Here is an 18,911-nt window from a genome sequence, read left to right as displayed (position 1 = left end):
GTGGCTACATGGCTGAAGCATGATCACCTGTCTGGTGCAGCCTCGTGGCTACATGGCTGAAGCATGATCACCTGTCTGGTGCAGCCTCGTGGCTAGATGGCTGAAGCATGATCACCTGTCTGGTGCAGCCTCGTGGCTACATGGCTGAAGCATGGGGTTGCTCCTCTGCATTGTTTACCACAATAAGCTAATCATTAGCTAGATTACAGACTAAATATGATCTTGTTGCTTGTTTAATGTCCTAAAAAAACTCCCACTGGCACTAATAACATCATGTGATTTTTACAGTGTTTATAAATACAGTGAATTTCTGTGAATCTGAGTTTGGAAACGTACTGACCCAAGGGGGCCATATGAAAGCGTGATTAACTGGCCAGATGAGCTTGGCAGATGTTGCCGGGCCTGTGGGCAGCCCTGAATGTCGAGCCCTGCAGTCTCTTTAGCTAATCCACTCCCTGTATTCCATGTACTGTGCCAAAGAAAAAATGGCACCTGCTGGAGAAGACTGATTTTGGGCCCAGTTATCCCTTTCGCTTCGCCTCTTCCTCTCTGGTGCAACTCACACATTTCAGTTAATTACTATAGCTCCCGCCAATCAGTGTAAGTTGTAAATGCCGGATCTCTTTGGCAAGACGCATCATTCACCCAAGTTTCGTCAAAATCGGGCCAGCGCTGTCTGAGATATCGCGTGTTTTTTATTTTATTTTTTATTTTACCTTATTAACTAGCAAGTCAGTTAAGAACAAATTTCTTATTTTCAATGATCTGGCCTATTGGACAGTGGGTTAAATCTGCTGTTTCAGGGCAAAACGAAAGATTTGTACCTTGTCAGCTCGGGGATTTTGAACGTTGCAATACCTTTTCGTTACTAGTCCAACGCTCTAACCACTAGCTTACCTCTGCCTCCCGTGTGACAAACATAAGAACGGACGGCTAGATGGACGGACGGAGACCGATTCACAGTCCCCTCCCCGATATTAACGTGGGGACAAAAAGACATAGCAGAGAATAAAATAAAAGAAGAAGTCACATGGGAATATTAAACAAACCAACAAAGTAGGATTCTAATCTAACTGTAATCTCACTGCAAACTCTCATCATACAGAGATCACACACACCAGAGAATGTGTCTGTATGTACAGTTGAAGTCGGAAGTTTACATAAACTAGTTTTAATGACACCAACCTAAGTGTTTCAAACTAGTTTTGGCAAGTCGGTTAGGCATACTCATTTTTCAACAATTGTTTACAGACAGATTATTTCATTTCTAATTCACTGTATCACAATTCCAGTGGGTCAGAAGTTTACATACACTAAGTTGACTGTGCCTTTAAACAGCTTGGAAAATTCCAGAAAACTATGTCATGGCTTTAGAAGCTTCTGATAGCTAATTTACATAATTTGAGTCAATTGAGGTGTACCTGTGGATGTATTTCAAGGCCTACCTTCAAACCAGTGCTCTTTGCTTGACATCATGGGAAAATCAAAAGAAATCAGCCAACCTCAAAACAAATTGTAGACCTCCACAAGTCTGGTTCATCCTTAGGAGCAATTTCCAAATGCCTGAAGGTACCATGTTCATTTGTACAAACAATAGTACACAAGTATAAACACCATGGGACCACGCAGCCGTCATACCGCTCAGAAAGGAGACGCGTTCTGTCTCCTAGAGATGAACGTACTTTGATGAGAAAAGTGCAAATCAATCCCAGAACAATAGCAAAGGTCCTTGTGAAGATGCTGGAGGACACAGGTACAAAAGTATCTGTATCCACAGTAAAATGAGTCCTATATCGACATAACCTGAAAGGCCGCTCAGCAAGGAAGAACCACTGCTCCAAAACCGCCATAAAAAGCCAGACTACGGTTTGCAACCTGCACATGGGGACAAAGATCGTACTTTTTGGAGAAATGCCCTCTGGTCTGATGAAACAAAAATAGAACTGTTTGGCCATAATGACCATTGTTATTTTTGGAGAAAAAGGGGGAGGCTTGCAAGCCAAAGAACACCATCCCAACCGTGAAGCACGGGGGTGGCAGCATCATGTTGTGGTGGTGCTTTGCTGCAGGAGGGACTGTGCACTTCACAAAATAGATGGCATCATGAGGGAAGAGAATTATGTGGATATATTGAAGCAACATCTCAAGACATCAGTCAGAAAGTTATAGCTTGGTCACAAATGGGTCTTCCAAATGGACAATGACCCCAAGCAACTTCCAAAGTTGTGGCAAAATGCCTTAAGGACAACAAAGTCAAGGTATTAGAGCGGCCATCACAAAGCCCTGACCTCAATCCTATAAAAATTTGTGGGCAGAACTGAAAAAGCGTGTGCGAGCAAGGAGGCCTACAAACCTGATTCAGTTACTCCAGCTCTGTCAGGAGGAATGGCCAAAATTCACCCAACTATTGTGGGAAGCTTGTGGAAGGCTACCCGAAACATTTGACCCAAGTTAAACAATTTAAAGGCAATGATACCAAATACTAATTGAGTGTATGTAAACTTCTGACCCACTGGGAATGTGATGAAAAAATAAAGCTGAAATAAATCACTCTCTACTATTATTCTGACATTTCACATTCTTAAAAATAAAGTGGTGATCCTAACTGACCTAAGACAGGGAATTTTTACTAGGATTAAATGTCAAGAATTGGTGAAAAACTGAGTTTAAATGTATTTGGCTAAGTGTATGTAAATTTTCCGACTTAAACTGTAATGTATGTATTGGTGTAGGTAGGTAGGTAGGTAGGTAGGTATGTATGTAGGTATGTATGTAATGTATAGTATGTATGTTATGTATTGTATGTGTGTATGATTGTCTCCATGTATTCTCCATGTGTCTACCTCGAATCAGAATACACAAAGAGGAAGCTTTGTGAAGTAGCATCTATGGAAAATGGTTGAATTTCATGAAAAATTTACTATTTTTCTTTCTTTAACTGTGGAACATGAAAGGATACAATGATGAGAGTAATACCATTGAATATTCCTATTGGGAAAGAGGACCGCCCTGATTCTCCATTTGGAATTCTACAAACTCAGCAATTCTATGTGTGTGCCTACCTGCCTGCCTGGATGTATGTGTTCCTGCGTGTGATGAGTGTCTGTACACCACCACCCACCCTGGTCAAATTTCTGTGGAGAGGCGGCAGACATCTCCAGCAGTGTGCTGCGTTCGTCCAGGGCAGCAGCGAAGGCTTTCCACTCCGCTTCCAGCTGACCTGAGATCTGTTTAATCTGCACCGAGGCATAGTGACCAGACTCCAACAGCCTGTTACCCACGGACATTATCCTGTTGATGTTCACATACACGTTCTGGAGCGGGGAGGGGATTGGGGTGAAGGAAAGAGAGAAACATTGATTTGGTTTATTTAGCTATTCAGATAACAGACAAACATACAGATATTTCACAATAAGCACAACAACAACAAAAATTGGAGTTAACACTAAGTCCATACCGAAAACCCCAATGCAGCGTACTTGCATTCCAGATTCTGGTTGTAGAAAGGATTGGAGTGATGTCAGTATGGCAGGATGCCAGCTCTGTAATAGCTACCTATGGATTCCCTATGGACCTCAACTAGACAGGGTGTGTGTGCACACGAGAGAGAGCTTGCATTGATTTTAGTGCAGCGCTAAACGGCAGTGAGCGTTTGCATCTGCAGAGTCATCATCTAGCTGAGGCAAAACAGTAGATTCATCTCCTGCTTTAAAGACATCCGTTTCACAACCATTATGTAAGCCTGTATGGATACAGCTTCTAGCTGTGTAATAGCCCGCTGCTCGGTGTGTGTGTGTGTGTGTGTGTGTGTGTGTGTGTGTGTGTGTGTGTGTGTGTGTGTGTGTGTTCTTACCATGCAGTTCATAGCAAAGTGGTTGTGCTGTGTCTGTAGCTCCATGGCGTGAGGGTGGTTGTTGCCGATCTCGGTGTAGCCGGCCAGGAACAGACCCTTGTTGGCCATTATCCAATCAAACATCTGAGGGAAAGACACCCAAACACACACGTTAGAGACGGGATAGTGCAGGCAGCCAACAGCTACAGACGGTAGAGTGTGCTTGGGTCTGTATCATTGTGCTTGTGTGTGGGTGTATCATTGTGTGTACTGTATACTGCTTAGTGGGACTACTGTACGTGTGTGTATGCTTGCACGTGTGAATGTAGAAACGTGAGTGTGCAAAAACACTTGCTTGCACGTGTGTGTGTATGTGTATATTTTTCTTTATTTTTACTATTTTCTACATTGTAGAATAATAGTGAAGACATCAAAACTAGGAAATAATGCATATGGAATCATGTAGTAACCAAAAAAAGTGTTAAACAAATCAAAATATAGTTTATATTTGAGATTCTTCAAAATAGCCACACTTTGCCTTGATGACAGATTTGCACACTCTTGGCCTTCTATCAACCACCTGGAATGCATTTCAATTCTCAGGTGCGCCTTGTTAAAAGTTAATTTGTGGAATTTTTTTACTTCATAATGCGTTTGAGCCAATCACATGTGTTGTGTACCTTGTGACAAGGTAGGGGTGGTATACAGAAGCTAGCCTTATTTGGTAAAAGACCAAGTCCATATTATGGCAAGAACAGCTCAAATAAGCAAAGAGAAATGACAGTCCATCATTACTTTAAGACACAAAGGTTAGTCAATCCGGAAAATGTCAAGAACTTTGAAAGTTTCTTCAAGTGCAGTCGCAAAAACCAAGTGCTATGATGAAACTGGCTCTCATGAGGACCGTCACAGGAAAGGAAGACCCAGAGTTATCTCTGCTGCAGAGGATAAGTTCATTAGAGTTACCAGCCTMAGAAAATGCAGCCCAAATAAATGCTTCACAGAGTTCAAGTAACAGACATCTCAACATCAACTGTTCAGAGGAGACTGTGTGAATCAGGCCTTCATGGTCAAATTGCTGCAAAGAAACCACTACTAAAGGACACMAATAAGAAGAAGAGACTTGCTTGGGCCAAGAAACAGGAACAATGGACATTAGACCWGTGACTTTGGTCTGAGGAGTCCAAATTTGAGATTTTGGGATCCAAACGCCTTGTCTTTGTGAGATGCAGAGTAGGTGAACAGATGATCTCTGCATGTGTGGTTCCCACCGTGGAGCATGGAAGAGAAGGTGTGATGGTGCTTTGCTGGTGACAATGTCAATGATTTACTTAGAATTCAAGGCATACATAATCAGCATGGCTACCATAGCATTCTGCAGTGAAATGCCATCCCTTCTGGTTTGCACTTGGTGGGACTATCATTTGTTTTTCAACAGGACAATGACCCAAACACACCTCCAGGCTGTGTAAGTGCTATTTGACCAAGAAGGAGAGTGAAGGAGTGCTGCATCAGATGACCTGGCCTCCACAATCACTGACCTCAACCCAATTGAGATGGTTTGGGGTGAGTTGGACCGCAGAGTGAGGGAAAAGCAGCCAACAAGTGCTCAGTATATACACTACCGTTCAAACGTTTGGGGTCACTTAGACATGTCCTTGTTTTTGAAAGAAAAGCACATTTTTTGTCCATTAAAATAACATCAAATTGATCAGAAATASAGTGTAGACATTGTTTATGTTGTAAATGACTATTGTAGCTGGAAACTTATAGCTGGCTTATTTTTTKGTGGAATATCTACATACGCATACAGAGGCCCATTATCTGCAACCATCACTCCTGTGTTCCAATGGCATGTTGTGTTAGCTAATCCAAGKTTATCATTTTAAAAGGCAAATTGATCATTAGAAAACCCTTTTGCAATTATGTTGGCACAGCTGAAAAYTGTTGTSCTGATTWAAGAAGCAATAAAACTGTCCTTCTTTAGACTAGTTAAGTATCTGGAGCATCAGAATTTGGGGGTTCGATTACAGGCTCAAAATGGCCAGAAACAAAGGACTTTCTTCTGAAACTCGTCAGTCTATTCTTGTTCTGAGAAATGAAGGCTATTCCATGCGAGAAATTGCCAAGAAACGGAAGATCTCGTACAACGCTTTGTACTACTCCCTTCACAGAACAGCGCAAACTGGCTCTAACTAGAAWATAAAGGAGTGGGAGGCCCCGGTGCACAACTGAGCAAGAGGACAAGTACATTAGAGTGTCTAGTATGAGAAACAGACGCCTCAAGTCCTCAACTGGCAGCTTCATTAAATAGTACCCGCAAAACACCAGTCTCAACGTCAACAGTGAAGAGGCGACTCCGGGATGCTGGCATTCTAGGCAGAGTTGCAAAGAAAAAGCCATATCTCACACTGGCCAATAAAAAGAAAAGATTAAGATGGGCAAAAGAACACAGACACTGGACAGAGGAAGATTTGAAAAAAGTGTTATTGACAGATAAATCTGAGTTTGAGTTGTTCGGATCACAAAGAAGAATATTCATAAGACGCAGAAAAAATGAAAAGATGCAGGAGAAGTGTTGACGCCATCTGTCAAGCATGGTGGAGGCAATGTGATGGTCTGGGGTGCTTTGGTGGTGGTAAAGTGGGAGATTTGGACAGGGTAAAAAGGATTTTGAGGAAGGAAAGCTATCAATCCATTTTACAATGCCATTCCATACCCTGTGGACGGCGCTTAATTGGAGCCAATTTCCTCCTACAACAGGACAATGACCCAAAGCACAGCTCCAAGCTATACAATAACTATTTAGGGAAGAAGCAGTCAGCTGGTATTCTGTCTATAATGGAGTGGCCAGTACAGTCACCGGATCTCAACACTATTGAGCTGTTGTGGGAGCAGCTTGACCGTATGGTACGTAAGAAGTGCCCATCAAGCCAATCCAACTTGTGGGAGGTGCTTCAGGATGCATGGGGTGAAATCTCTTCAGATTACCTCAACAAATTGACAACTAGAATGCCAAAGGTCTTCAAGGCTGTAATTGCTGCAAATGGAGGACTCTTTGACGAAAGCAAAGTTTGAAGGACACAATTATTATTTCAATTAAAAATCCTTATTTATAATTACTATATTTCCTATTAATTTTGCCACTGATTTCCTGTATGTTTTCATGAAAAACAAGGACATTTCTAAGTGACACCAAGCTTTGAACGGTAGTGTATTTGGGAACTCCTTCAAGACTGTTGGAAAAGCATTCCAGGTGAAGCTGGTTGTGAGAATGCCAAGAGTGTACAAAGCTGTCATCAAATCAAAATCAAATCACATTTTATTGGTCATATACACATATTTAGCAGATGTTATTGCTTGTGTTCCTAGCTCCAACAGTGCTGTAATATCTAACAATTCACAACAATATACACAAATCTAAAAGTAAAATAATGGAATTAAGATAGGATGAGGCAAAGTGTGGCTACTTTGAAGAACCTAAAATATATTTTGATTTGTTTAACACTTTTTTGGTTACTACATGATTCCATATGTGCTATTTCATAGTGTTGATATCTTCACTATTATTCTACAATGTAGAAAATAGTAAAAATAAAGAAAAACCTTTGAATGAGTAGGTGTGTCAACATTTTTGACTGGTACTGTATGTGTGTGTGTGTACATACATACATCTGTGACTCACTAGGCACAGGAAGAAGAGAGATGAGCTGAGTGTCATAAGAGAATACCAAGAGCCTCTTCAGAGCTAACTACTGTCTATCGTGTCCTAGCAACAAGCCCTAATCGCAGTCCAACACTGCTATCTGTCTATTCTACAGTAACTATTGACGGTATCAATTATATATCTATCAGTCTATTACACTGGATCTATTCAGCCCCCTACACACACACATACAAATCCCACTAGCAGTTTGTCTGTTGTCTTTTCCTTTACTCTCCATCCATGGTACCTTCTCAGCGTCCTGTTCGAAGAGGCGGAGCTGGAAGCACTGGTCCAGCTGCAGTTTCCTGATGTGCCAGGCCTGGTGGAGGTGTTGTCGTGTGCTGTGGAGTTTGTCCAGCAGGGTGGCGATGCGTGGCACCAGCCCCTGGGTGTCAGCGTTACACACACCGCTGGCGTTAGAGTTCCTGTACGACTCACTGCTCTGGATACGCTGCAGCAACCTGGGAGAGGACACACAACATACACACACACACACACATCATCAGAAGAGTATAATTAGCCTCACCATCACTCTGTTTGTGAGTGAGTGAGTGAGTGAGTGAGTGAGTGAGTGAGTGTGTGAGTGAGTGACTGAGTGAGTGACTGAGTGAATGAGTGAGTGACTGAGTGAGTGAACGCATGTCTACGTCAATGTGTGTGTGTGTACGTGTGGTGCATAGCCTACCTCTGTCCCTCCGTATCCAGTTCCTCTATAGGAGCTTTGATGACCTTCTTCTTCAGCGTGGCGTGTTCCTCTATCATGCGCCGCGCCCCGTCCAGGTCCGTGGGGAAGTCTTTCCTCGCCACCACCTCCTGCATCTCCTCCAGCCTCGACAACATGTGACCCGCGTGSCCCGTAAACTCCTCAAACGCAACCCGCACCTGGAAAAGAACGAAGACACTGGATGGATTGATTGATAAATTGATTGATTGACTTGTGGTTGTAGTACTGACTTATAGAGTTAAAGTATGTGTTTAAGTCGGTGTATTTTGGTTTTTGCAAACCATTGATTGATTAATTGATTGATTGACTGGTCGTACCTCGATCCACTCGTCATGGTTGTATTCTAGACTTCCCTCGAAGTCAGAGGTCAGCTGGGAGGGGTCAACCACCTTAGATAGACCCTCCAACGACACCATGGTGGTCTAGAGAGAGATGGAGAGGGGGAAGAGGGGGAGATGAGGAAAGGTAAAGATGGAAGGGAAGAAAGGGAAGAGAGGGAGGGATAGAGAAGGCTTTAAATCAATTCTAACAACATCCTCACAGCCTTTTGGTTGTGTTCAAGTTCAACGCCCACTCCGTGCTCACTGTGTCAGTGACACACAGCAATAATGGTGATTCAGACACTCAGATAGATACATTTGATTGGCTATGACAAAAAGGGGAGGGGTTACGACAGAGGGTCATCTCTCTCGGTCTCGTTCTCCCTCGCTCTTCATCTTGATTTAGTCTGCTGATTTCATATTGCGTTTTTGGGGACATTTAGAAAATGACTTTTACCTCAAAGGTCAAATGTCTGTACAGATTGAGAAATATGRGAGAGATTGTTTCTGTTCTCAAGTGATTTATGTTGCCAAGATAATACCAACCCACACAGCAAGGTTAACACCCACACTCTGTGTCAGATTGAAGGATAGACAGAGGGATGAAGGATAGACAGAGGGATGAAGAGAGAGACCTGACAAAGCCTTGCGTGGGCAAGATTAGCGAAAGAAAGAAATAACAAAAAGAAAAAAAGACAGACAGACAGACAAAGAGAGAGAGAAAACAAGCTGAGAACCCCTCTAAAGCCAAGCACAATTCTAAGAGTTATCTTCTATTGACAAGTCCAGGTAAGAACGCATCAGTCCATCTCTCCATCTTTCTCTCTATCCCCTCCATCTCCTATAGAAGACTGTTCCATCTGTTAATGGAATGTTTTAAAAGCATAACCCAGATTTGGATGGAAAAGTGATTTTCACTGAGCAAAATGTGGCGCTGAAAAACACACATGTACATACTCACTGACCTCGACTAGCCTGTACCTCCGACTCCTGTACTGTATATAGCCTCGTTGTTTTTTTATTTATTGTGTTACTTTTTTCTTACTTTATTTTGTATTTATTTTTTAAGCAAATATTTTCTTAGTTACTTTTTAAAAAATKTGGCATTGTTGGTTAAGGGCTTGTAAGTAAACATTTCACGGTAAGGAATACTTGTTGTATTCGGCATGTGACAAATAACATTTGATTTGACACACATTGGCCTCACGCACACAGCAGGGTGAAGAGAACGGGTGGTGTTTAATGGCGTGTGTTCTGCCCTATGGCGACTGGCTGACAGAGTGACACACGGCGTTATACACCATCAACCAATCAATAAAGCCCTCAGAGCACTGCTGTGGTATTGGGTTGTCTCAAACAGGGTGGCTGTGTGGAGTGCTGTGTGTGTGTGTCAACTTAATACAACATCAAAAGTAGCACTCCACACAGCACTCCACACAGCACTCCACACAGCCCTCCACACAGCCCTCCACACAGCCCTCCACACAGCCCTCCACACAGCACTCCACAACAGCCCTCCCACAGCACTCCACACAGCACACAGCCCTCCACACAGCCCTCGCACACAGCACTCCACACAGCCTCCACACAGCACACAATAACAGTAAACAAACATCAAAGACTCACACAGAATACACGACACAGCCCTCCACACAGCCCTCCACACAGCCTCCACACAGCCTCCACACAGCACAGCCCTCCACACAGCCCTCCACACAGCACTCCACACGCACCTCCACACAGCACTCCACACAGCCCTCCACAACAAGCCCCTCACACAGCCCTCCACACAGCCCTCCACACATCACCACAGCCTCCACAGCAGCACACAGCCTCCACACCAGCCCTCCAGCACAGCCCTCACACAGCCCTCCACACAGCCCTCCACACAGCCCTCCACACAGCCACTCACACAGCCTGCTCCACACAGCACTGCACACAGCCCCTCCACACAGCCTCTCCACACAGCCCTCCACACAGCCCTCCACACAGCACTGCACACAGCCATCCACACAGCATCCACACAGCCTCCACACACGCCTCCCACACAGCCCTCCACACAGCACAGACATGGCAAATAAAACCAGCAAATGAATCTAATCTAATACCTAGAGCTTCACTACATTATGCAATGCTCTGCAGGATTTTCAACACTATTACAAAGTTCCATAAAAGACACCTCAAGACCTCGCACACAAGGAAAGCCTATCCAAAACCAACAAGCATCAATCATGAAGCAAATAAACAGCAGCAATGTGATGAATGTGCATAGTAAATCTAATACATAACCATAATTTTGATCGCTCTGGTTTACGTTTTAGCAGATCCAACAATCAAAACACAATTTAAAAAGAGGCTCTCTGTTAAATTCAAGCATAGAGTCCCATACCATTACTTGTTTTCTTTAACACCGTTGTCACATGCAAAAGTCACAAGTCAAAACATACCATATTGTTGTTGGGTTTGTTACGTTTTTTCAAGCAAGTCACAGTTACAGAAACATACCATATTGGTTGTTGGGTTTGTTACGTTTCAGCAAAGTCACAGTTACAAAACATCCATATTGTTGTTGCGGTTTGTTACGTTTCAGCAAAGTTCACAGTCAAAACATACCATATTTTGTTGGGTTTGTTACGTTTCAGCAAAGTCACAGTCAAAACTACCATATTATTGTTGGGTTTGTTACGTTTCAGCAAAGTCACAGGTCAAAACATACCATATTATTGTTGGGTTTGTTACGTTTCAGCAAAGTCACAGTCAAAACATACCATATTTTTGTTTGGGTTTGTTACGTTTCAGCAAAGTCACAGTCAAAACATACCATATTATGTTTGGGTTTTGTTACGTTTCAGCAAAGTCACAGTCAAAACATACCATATTTTGTTGAGGTTTGTTACGTTTCAGCAAAGTCACAGTCAAAACATACCATATTGTTTGTTGGGTTTGTTACGTTTCAGCAAAGTCACAGTCAAAACATACCATATTGTTGTTGGGTTGTTACGTTTCAGCAAAGTCACAGTCAAACATACCATATTGTTGTTGGGTTTGTTACGTTTCAGTCAGAAAGTCACAGTCAAAACCATACCATATTATTGTTGGGTTTGTTACGTTTCAGCAAAGTCACAGGCATTAAATTGCAATGAATGCAGTGACATGGTACAGTATAGTACAGTAAGGGACAGTATAGTTTTATACAGTATAGTACAGTACAAACATAGTATAGGACAGTATAGTATAGTACAGTATAGGACAGTATAGTACAGTATAGTACAAGAACAGTATAGTATAATTAGGGTTGAAAAGCTACTGGTAATTACCAGTTCATGGAATCTTCTATAATTTTGGTATCTATGTTAATTTACACTTGAATAACTTTTAAACCATGTATTCATACATAGTATACATTTTTTATATCTGTGAGTTTCTAGTGGAGCGACCATATGTTCAAGAGGAAATATCCTAATTAATGAAAAAGCAATCTAATCAACAACGGACACAACTCTTCCAACTATTTACTTTTTCACACAACTGCACCAATTTGGGGCAAAACATTTACAACTAAAAAAGATTGACGAAGTAAAATAAATAATGCTGAAACCCATCATTAAAAACACCTATCAATTGGTATTGATAATGTTTTACTTTGTTTATGGTCTTCGTAGTAAAGCGTTTTACTTTCATTTTGAGTTGTTAGCAAGATATAGTCTTACTCCTTCTGATCTTGAGTGTGCGATAAGACAAGTACCGAGTATTTAGTACACTTCTTGATAGCACTAAATCTTTGAACATGTGATAAGGCCACAAGGTGGCCCAAATAGAGGTGTTTTGATAGAATCTCATAAATACCTTAGAGATAACTGAGATGATTGTAATTTCTTTGAGTATCTCAAGATTACAACACAACTCTTGGCCACTAGATGTTTGATGAGAATACCTAATAATAGCCTATGAAGAGTTAGCAAAAATTCGGACACGTTTCGTAACTTCTGGAGACTGGCGAGAGTTTTCAGTTACTCGACGAACGTTTTTTGTGATGACCTAATGTTCAGACACTTAGTCCCAGGTAGCGACAATGAGAAACTTAGGAAAGAGATTGTTTGTCCTCATAATTATCGAAGTCTTGGAGTGCCTGAAGTCCTGGTGGTTCGCCAACGTTTGTCTGTCCTTGGATGCGCAGCTTTACGGAGAGGGGGGAAATCTGGAACGTATCTAATCAGTGTAGAGGAGTCAGGAAAGCTGTCGCAATTTATGCAATCGCGAAATTTAGTCTGACCGCACATATGACGTAGGGGGCAAGAGGGAGCGTGCGGATCGACCTCTTCACGGACAGTCAAAGGTAGAGGAGCGAGAGGGAGAGTATAGAGAAGGCAAGGCTGAGTGCAGGGAAGTGGTGATTGCATAAGGAGGAAGGGAGAGCGGGAGGTAGAGAAAGGACGCACGGGCAGATGTAGCAAGGTTGAGAGGGGAAATGGGAAGGGGTAGAGAAAGGGGAGGAGTGATGGAGGATAGAGACGGGGAAGAGGAGGAGAGAGAGAATCAAACAAACCATGATGAATAGGTGATACGTAGTTTTCGTGTACTGTTGAGAGAGCACAGAGATACGCACTACGAATTCAACACACATCACCCACACACAGAATGATAATCCACAAACTAACCAGTGATTCATCCAGATTGATTTTTCTTCCAATCAGAATAATGAAAAGTAAGCAAAGAGACGACTCCAACCATCCATCAGCATCAAGACTGGTAGTTCAACTAAGAATTCTCCCCAAGCATCACACATCATCCTGCATGGCTAGTAATAAACACTGCATCTAGTTATCCCCCTTTCTGTCCTCTATTCCTCTCTTTCCTCTTCTCTCGTTCTCCATTAAATTCCCCCTCTCCGCTCCTCACGCTGACCTCAACACTCAGACCAGAGTTTTTCATATCTCAGGAGAACACACATCCTCTCTACTTTCACTCACTCCTCTTTCTAGAGCTACTTTATCTCCTTAATCCATTATCTCTCTTCCAATTCCTTATTCCCTCTAACACTAGCTTTCTAGATTCCTTTCCCTTTCTATCCAGCCTGCCCCTCCTCTCTTTTAATGCCTGTGTCAGCAACTCTGACTTCCCACTACACTGAGCAGAGAGAGAGAGGAAGAGAGGAGAGAGGAGAGGGAACATCAAAACTGGTAACAGAGAAAAAGTGGGAGTGAGAATTTCTACATTTGGTATGCTACATAGAGAAGCGAGAGAGTAGAGACCGTTAAAAAGGAGTTTTTGTTAATGAGGGAGTGAGATTACGAATGTTAGCAGAGAGACGTTAGCCTAGGAGAGTTGCAAGAGCGTACAGACCTACTCATCGCAGCTATCCATCAGCAACTACTGAGCTGATCTAGCAACTGTACGCCGCCTCTGCGGCACTCTGTTGTACTCAAACACAACACACAACACAAACACTCTCTCCCTCTCTCTGTTTTTAATGGGCCCTCCCGCATTGGCACATTATTTTTGTGAGGCCGACCAGGGGTGTTCGCACTATAGCTATACTTTAAATCTAAAGACATCTTCATATATGAAGTTTTACCTCTCAAGGAGATATAGGAGGGCGGGTTAAAGAACTATTGCTTTCTGCATAAACTCACTTTCTCCTCTTCTGCGATAGAGTAGAATTCAAAATCCCGATGCTGTCAGGGTCCTAAACAGTGCCCTCCATCTGCTAGCCTTGCTCGGAACTACGACTGCTCCTGTCTCGTGCAATCAAAGTCGAGGTTTGGTTATGATACTCTACCGATCCCATTTCCAACGTTATGACATATTTTTACAAGAGTAAACTCCAACCCGAACGTTCGGAAATCAAGCTAGACTATGATCACAGCGATTAGGCACAGTTGACATTGTAATCAAGAGGGAGAGCGGATCACAGGACATACACTTTGGTTACGGGGAAGGGTTAGACTGAACGTGCGCCTAGGGAATAGCCCCATGAACACGATCAGGAGCCGGTTATAATAGCTATATCGAACGACTTGCTTTGTTCGGGGGAATAGCGCGCATAGAGTAAGACAATGTGAGCAGCTCGCTTGCTCAGGTCAGCTAATACAAACTGCCTTGACCTGAGGTTCTAAGGCACCATATAGGTCCAATTCAGGGTAGGCAGCAGCGTCAGACACAGGCTGATAGTAACGAGGTGCACCCGTATCGGAAATGAGAAATGCGTTGCGCACTACTTTAGGTATTGCACCTCATAATCATATAGCGAATGGGCTGCATGAAACAAAATTAATTTGGGTCAAGTTAGTCGAGGCATGAATATTCTGCACTGACTTACGATCGGTTGAAGAAGCTAATCGGATAGAACGTCTGAAGAGGCAGGTGACGATAATAGAGATAGCTCCAGCATGCGCAATATCAAGAGAGACCCAAATAAGACTCCTCGGCTCAGACGAGGGGGGTTTAAGTCTATCTAGTGCAGGCGCGTGGAGGAAAACTTATGAACAAATATAGAAATGATCCATCATATGTTATGGACACGCTACATGCTATCAACGACTATAAGCGAAGGAGTCCGTCCACCCGATCAGTCTGGCATCCGCTCAGACAAGGGAGCTTAAGCACGGCCTACGCGAGTAAAGGATAGACGAGATATCTGAGAAAGTTACCGTCTCGTGACACAGACGGAAGCGAATCCGCGTAAAGGCGCTCATAACAGTACGGGCACAACAAGAGGCTATACAGCGAGGTCCAACAGTCTACACTGCAACTGGCGAACGCCACAAGATTCTCATCGACTGGCAGGCGAGCATCCTTACAAAGTACGGGATCGCATGTCCGTTGACAAGAGGGATCTGCGAAACTCAGAGATGAACACATGACACATTAATAAATAGCCAGGAGAATATGCTTAGTGCTGCTAATCTACAGGAGTACGACGTCCTGACGATCATAGCGAGAGTAAGATGTAGGCAGACCTTAGATGCTCATAAGAATGTGCATACATCCGAAAATGAATCTGCACGATCAGATTGAACACAATCATTGGAATGAACGCCTTAGTATGGATATCTTGTGGGCAGCGCCATGATGATGTATCTAGTAAGTGCGTCCCTCTAATAAAACGTGGGATGTTTCTTAGAATAGGTTGAGAGCGACTCTCACCACCCTCCCTCCTCCGATGCTCCAGCCCTCCAAACACACCGCACGCCGCACCGCCTTCCTAGTCCGCGACATCCAGTGACTATACCCTGGCAAACTTGTTCCCAAGCCGCACTGCCGCCCAACCCTCACTTAACTTATGCTCGACGCAGTGCCGCCCACCCTCGTGGTGCAGCTTCCGTCCTCTCCCTGTCTACCCCTTACTTCGCGACTCTCCCTCAAAACATCCAGATATCGTCTCCACAACCAATAACGGCTCCTCTCAGCACCCTCCGCTCACTCGCAACATCTCGCAACCTCTATATCACCACCCTCCCTCACTCCAACCGCTCAGTACCTCTCAGCCACCTCCCCCATCACTCCAACTCTACATTCCTCTCACACCCTCCCTCACTCACTCGACTCTCCATCTCTCGCAGCCTTTGGATCTTTCTCCATCCATTGATGTTTTCTCTCTGCTCTAATTAATCGGTATCTCTCTCTCCATTCGCATTGATCTCTCTCTCTATTAATGTATCTATCTCTCCATCCATTGATCTCTCTCTCTTATTCATTTGTCTCTCTCTCTAGCCATTGGTCCTCTCTCTATCAATGGTCTTCTCTCTCCTCCATTGATCTCACTCTCTCTGTTAATGTATCTCTCATCTATCCATTGATCTCTCTCTCTATTTAATGTAATCTTCTCTCACATCCATTGATTCTTCTATCTCTTTGGTCCTCTCTAAAATTAATTCTTTCTTCCTCTCTCTCTCTACCCATGGTAATTCTCCATCTCAATGGTCCTCTCTCTCCATCCATTTGCCGTCTCTATTATCACAGTTCTCATCTCTCCATCCATTTGTGTTCTCTCTCAAATAATTTTGTCCTCACTTTCCATCCATTTTCCTCTACCATTCCATTTGGTCTCTATTCATTATTTGTCTCTCTTCTCTCTGCTCCATTCCATTTTGTCCTCGTTATTTTAAGTTGTTCATCGTTCGTCTCTCTATTCATTTGTTTTCTCGTCTCCATATTTCATTTGTATTCTTGTCACTGTGCTCTTCTCTATTTTACATTTCTCCGCCTCTCCCGTCCATCCATTCATGTGTCTCTCTAATCCATTGTTTGTCTCTCTCGCGTCTCCGTGTTCGTCCGGATGTTAACTGACACCGCCCTATATTAATGTTAATGCCTCTCTTCTTCCCATTCATTTTCCCTTCTCTCAATTCCACTTTGCCTCTCTCTCTCTATTCAATCTCTCTCGTCTATTTCATTTCTTTTCTCGCAGTCTCTCGGCCCTCTATTATAAATTTAGGCATTTCTTGTGGTCTCTTCTTCAGCGCAGCCGATCGTGGATGATGCTTGGATCTCTAGCATAACAATTTTTCATCTTTGCCTCTCCTCTCTCAAAAATTCATCTTGATCTGCCCATTTTCTTTGTCGCATCATCGATTGTTGCAAGTCGCTTCCTCCTTGCGTACAGAAGCATCCAATCCCATTTGTCTCTCTCTCTCCCTCCCACATCCATTGTCCCCCTCTTCTCTCTCATCCATTTGTCCTATTCATTTGGACGTGATGAAGTTCTTTAATGACCAGGAATTGACCTGTAGGAGTCATGGGCAGCGGTTACATAAGTGGGGTCTGTGGATTTGCGAGCACGGTGTGTTTGTTTTAGGATATATATTCGAATGATCAGGGCGAGTAATACGTGGGTAGTTGGGTGGGGCCCAGGCTCAGTTGATGGAATGATATTCCAAGCAATTGTATCTCTCCTCAGTTAGATTTAAGGTATCCTCCTATTTAATTGTGGGCGCGCCGTAATAGCTCTACTTTGAAAATTAACTATGGTGTTGATAGTGCGTTGCGGGCGATCTCAGTCCTCTCAAAAGTCAGAGTTCATTTGTCTTTATCCATTTGTCCTCTTTCTCCATCCATGTTTGGTTCTAATTCATTTCTCCTCTCTTCTCCATCCATTTGGTCTCCTCTCTCTCCTTTGGTTTACTGTCGGGGAGAGGATCTCTTTATGATCTTTTATTCAATAAAACTTGTCTCTACGGCTCTCGAATGTTCAAGTTTCTCCTATGCAGAGTTTCGGGACGAATTATCATTCATGATATCTCTTCTAATTCATTTGTCCTTTTCTCAGCTCCATACTTCATGTTTGTCCTCTATTACATCTTGTCTCTCTCACAATCCATGCTATCGCTTCATGGCTAGGTTATACATATATTTGTCTCTCTTCTCTATATTCATCGTTGTCCCTCTCTCCTATTCGATTTGTCCTCCATTCTCCATCCCATTTGTCTCTATTCATTTCTCTATCTCGTGTGTTCATTCTTTGTCTCTCGTGCATCTACATCTTGTATCTTTTGGTAATGGTTTGTACCATTTTTCCTCTTCCCTCATCATCATTTGTTTTATCCGTCCCTCCCGTCGAGTCAATTAATTATCCCTCTTTTCGCTCTATTCATTTGTCTCTGTCCATCCATTTGTCTATATTCATATTTGTCTCTCTCTTCTTTTTTGGTTCTCTCGCTTGATTCTCCTCCTCTAAATTAATTTGTCTGCTGTTCTTTCTCTTCTGCTCTCTTGGTCCCCACTCCATTTTTGTCTGCCCTCTATTATTTGTCTCTCTGCTTTATTATATTTAATTTTGATACTCTCTCCTATTAAATTGTGGTCTCCTCTCACTTTTAACTATGGCTTCTGGTTTTTTGCTACTTCGTCACTACTCTGAATATGGTCTCTCTCTCCAACGCATCTTGGGTGGGTGGTGCATCTCTCCATCTCATTTTGTCCCTGTCCTCTCTTCTCCCATCATTTGCTTGTTCTCCCTCGTCTCTCTCTTTCTCTCCTCTATCCATTTGTTCATTGTTAACTCTCTTCCTATCTCTCCTTCCATCCATTTGTGTTTTTGTTTTTTTCTTTCTGTGTTTCATTTCCCCTCGGTTAGTGTGAGGGTAAGAGGGTGCTCCGTAATTAAGGCGATTTTAGAGAAGTCGGCCGGGTAACTGAAGTGACAGTAAGATTGGGTCTCTTCTATCCATTTGTCCCTCCCTCTCTCTAGTCGCCCTTTACTCTTCACTCTGCTCTCCATCCATTTTGTCTCATTGGCTCGCTTCTCTTCAATGAACGCATTCGTGTCTCCGCTCTTCTCCATCCCAACTACGCCGTTACGCTCGTAAACACTGGTCAAGGGCACCGCCT

At 43.1% G+C, this 18,911-nt stretch overlaps 2 protein-coding genes across 2 annotated transcripts in view; one reads left to right on the top strand and one right to left on the bottom strand.

Annotated features, from left to right (window-relative positions):
• The window catches only part of efna5b (ephrin-A5b), a 455,881-nt gene that overhangs the window by 371,505 nt on the left and 65,465 nt on the right, over positions 1-18,911 (top strand).
• Positions 1-18,911, bottom strand: part of LOC111958061 (triple functional domain protein-like) — an 88,649-nt gene that overhangs the window by 63,476 nt on the left and 6,262 nt on the right. The window contains 5 exon segments of the mRNA XM_070437091.1: positions 3,126-3,314; positions 3,854-3,976; positions 7,786-7,999; positions 8,224-8,420; positions 8,580-8,684. Coding sequence (XP_070293192.1) covers positions 3,126-3,314; positions 3,854-3,976; positions 7,786-7,999; positions 8,224-8,420; positions 8,580-8,684 — 828 coding nt within the window.

Source organism: Salvelinus sp. IW2-2015, linkage group LG33 (assembly GCF_002910315.2).
Source record: "Salvelinus sp. IW2-2015 linkage group LG33, ASM291031v2, whole genome shotgun sequence".
Taxonomy (NCBI): domain Eukaryota; kingdom Metazoa; phylum Chordata; class Actinopteri; order Salmoniformes; family Salmonidae; genus Salvelinus; species Salvelinus sp. IW2-2015.
The sequence above is the reverse complement of the archived record's forward strand: the minus strand, read 5'-3'. Positions and strand labels throughout refer to the sequence as shown.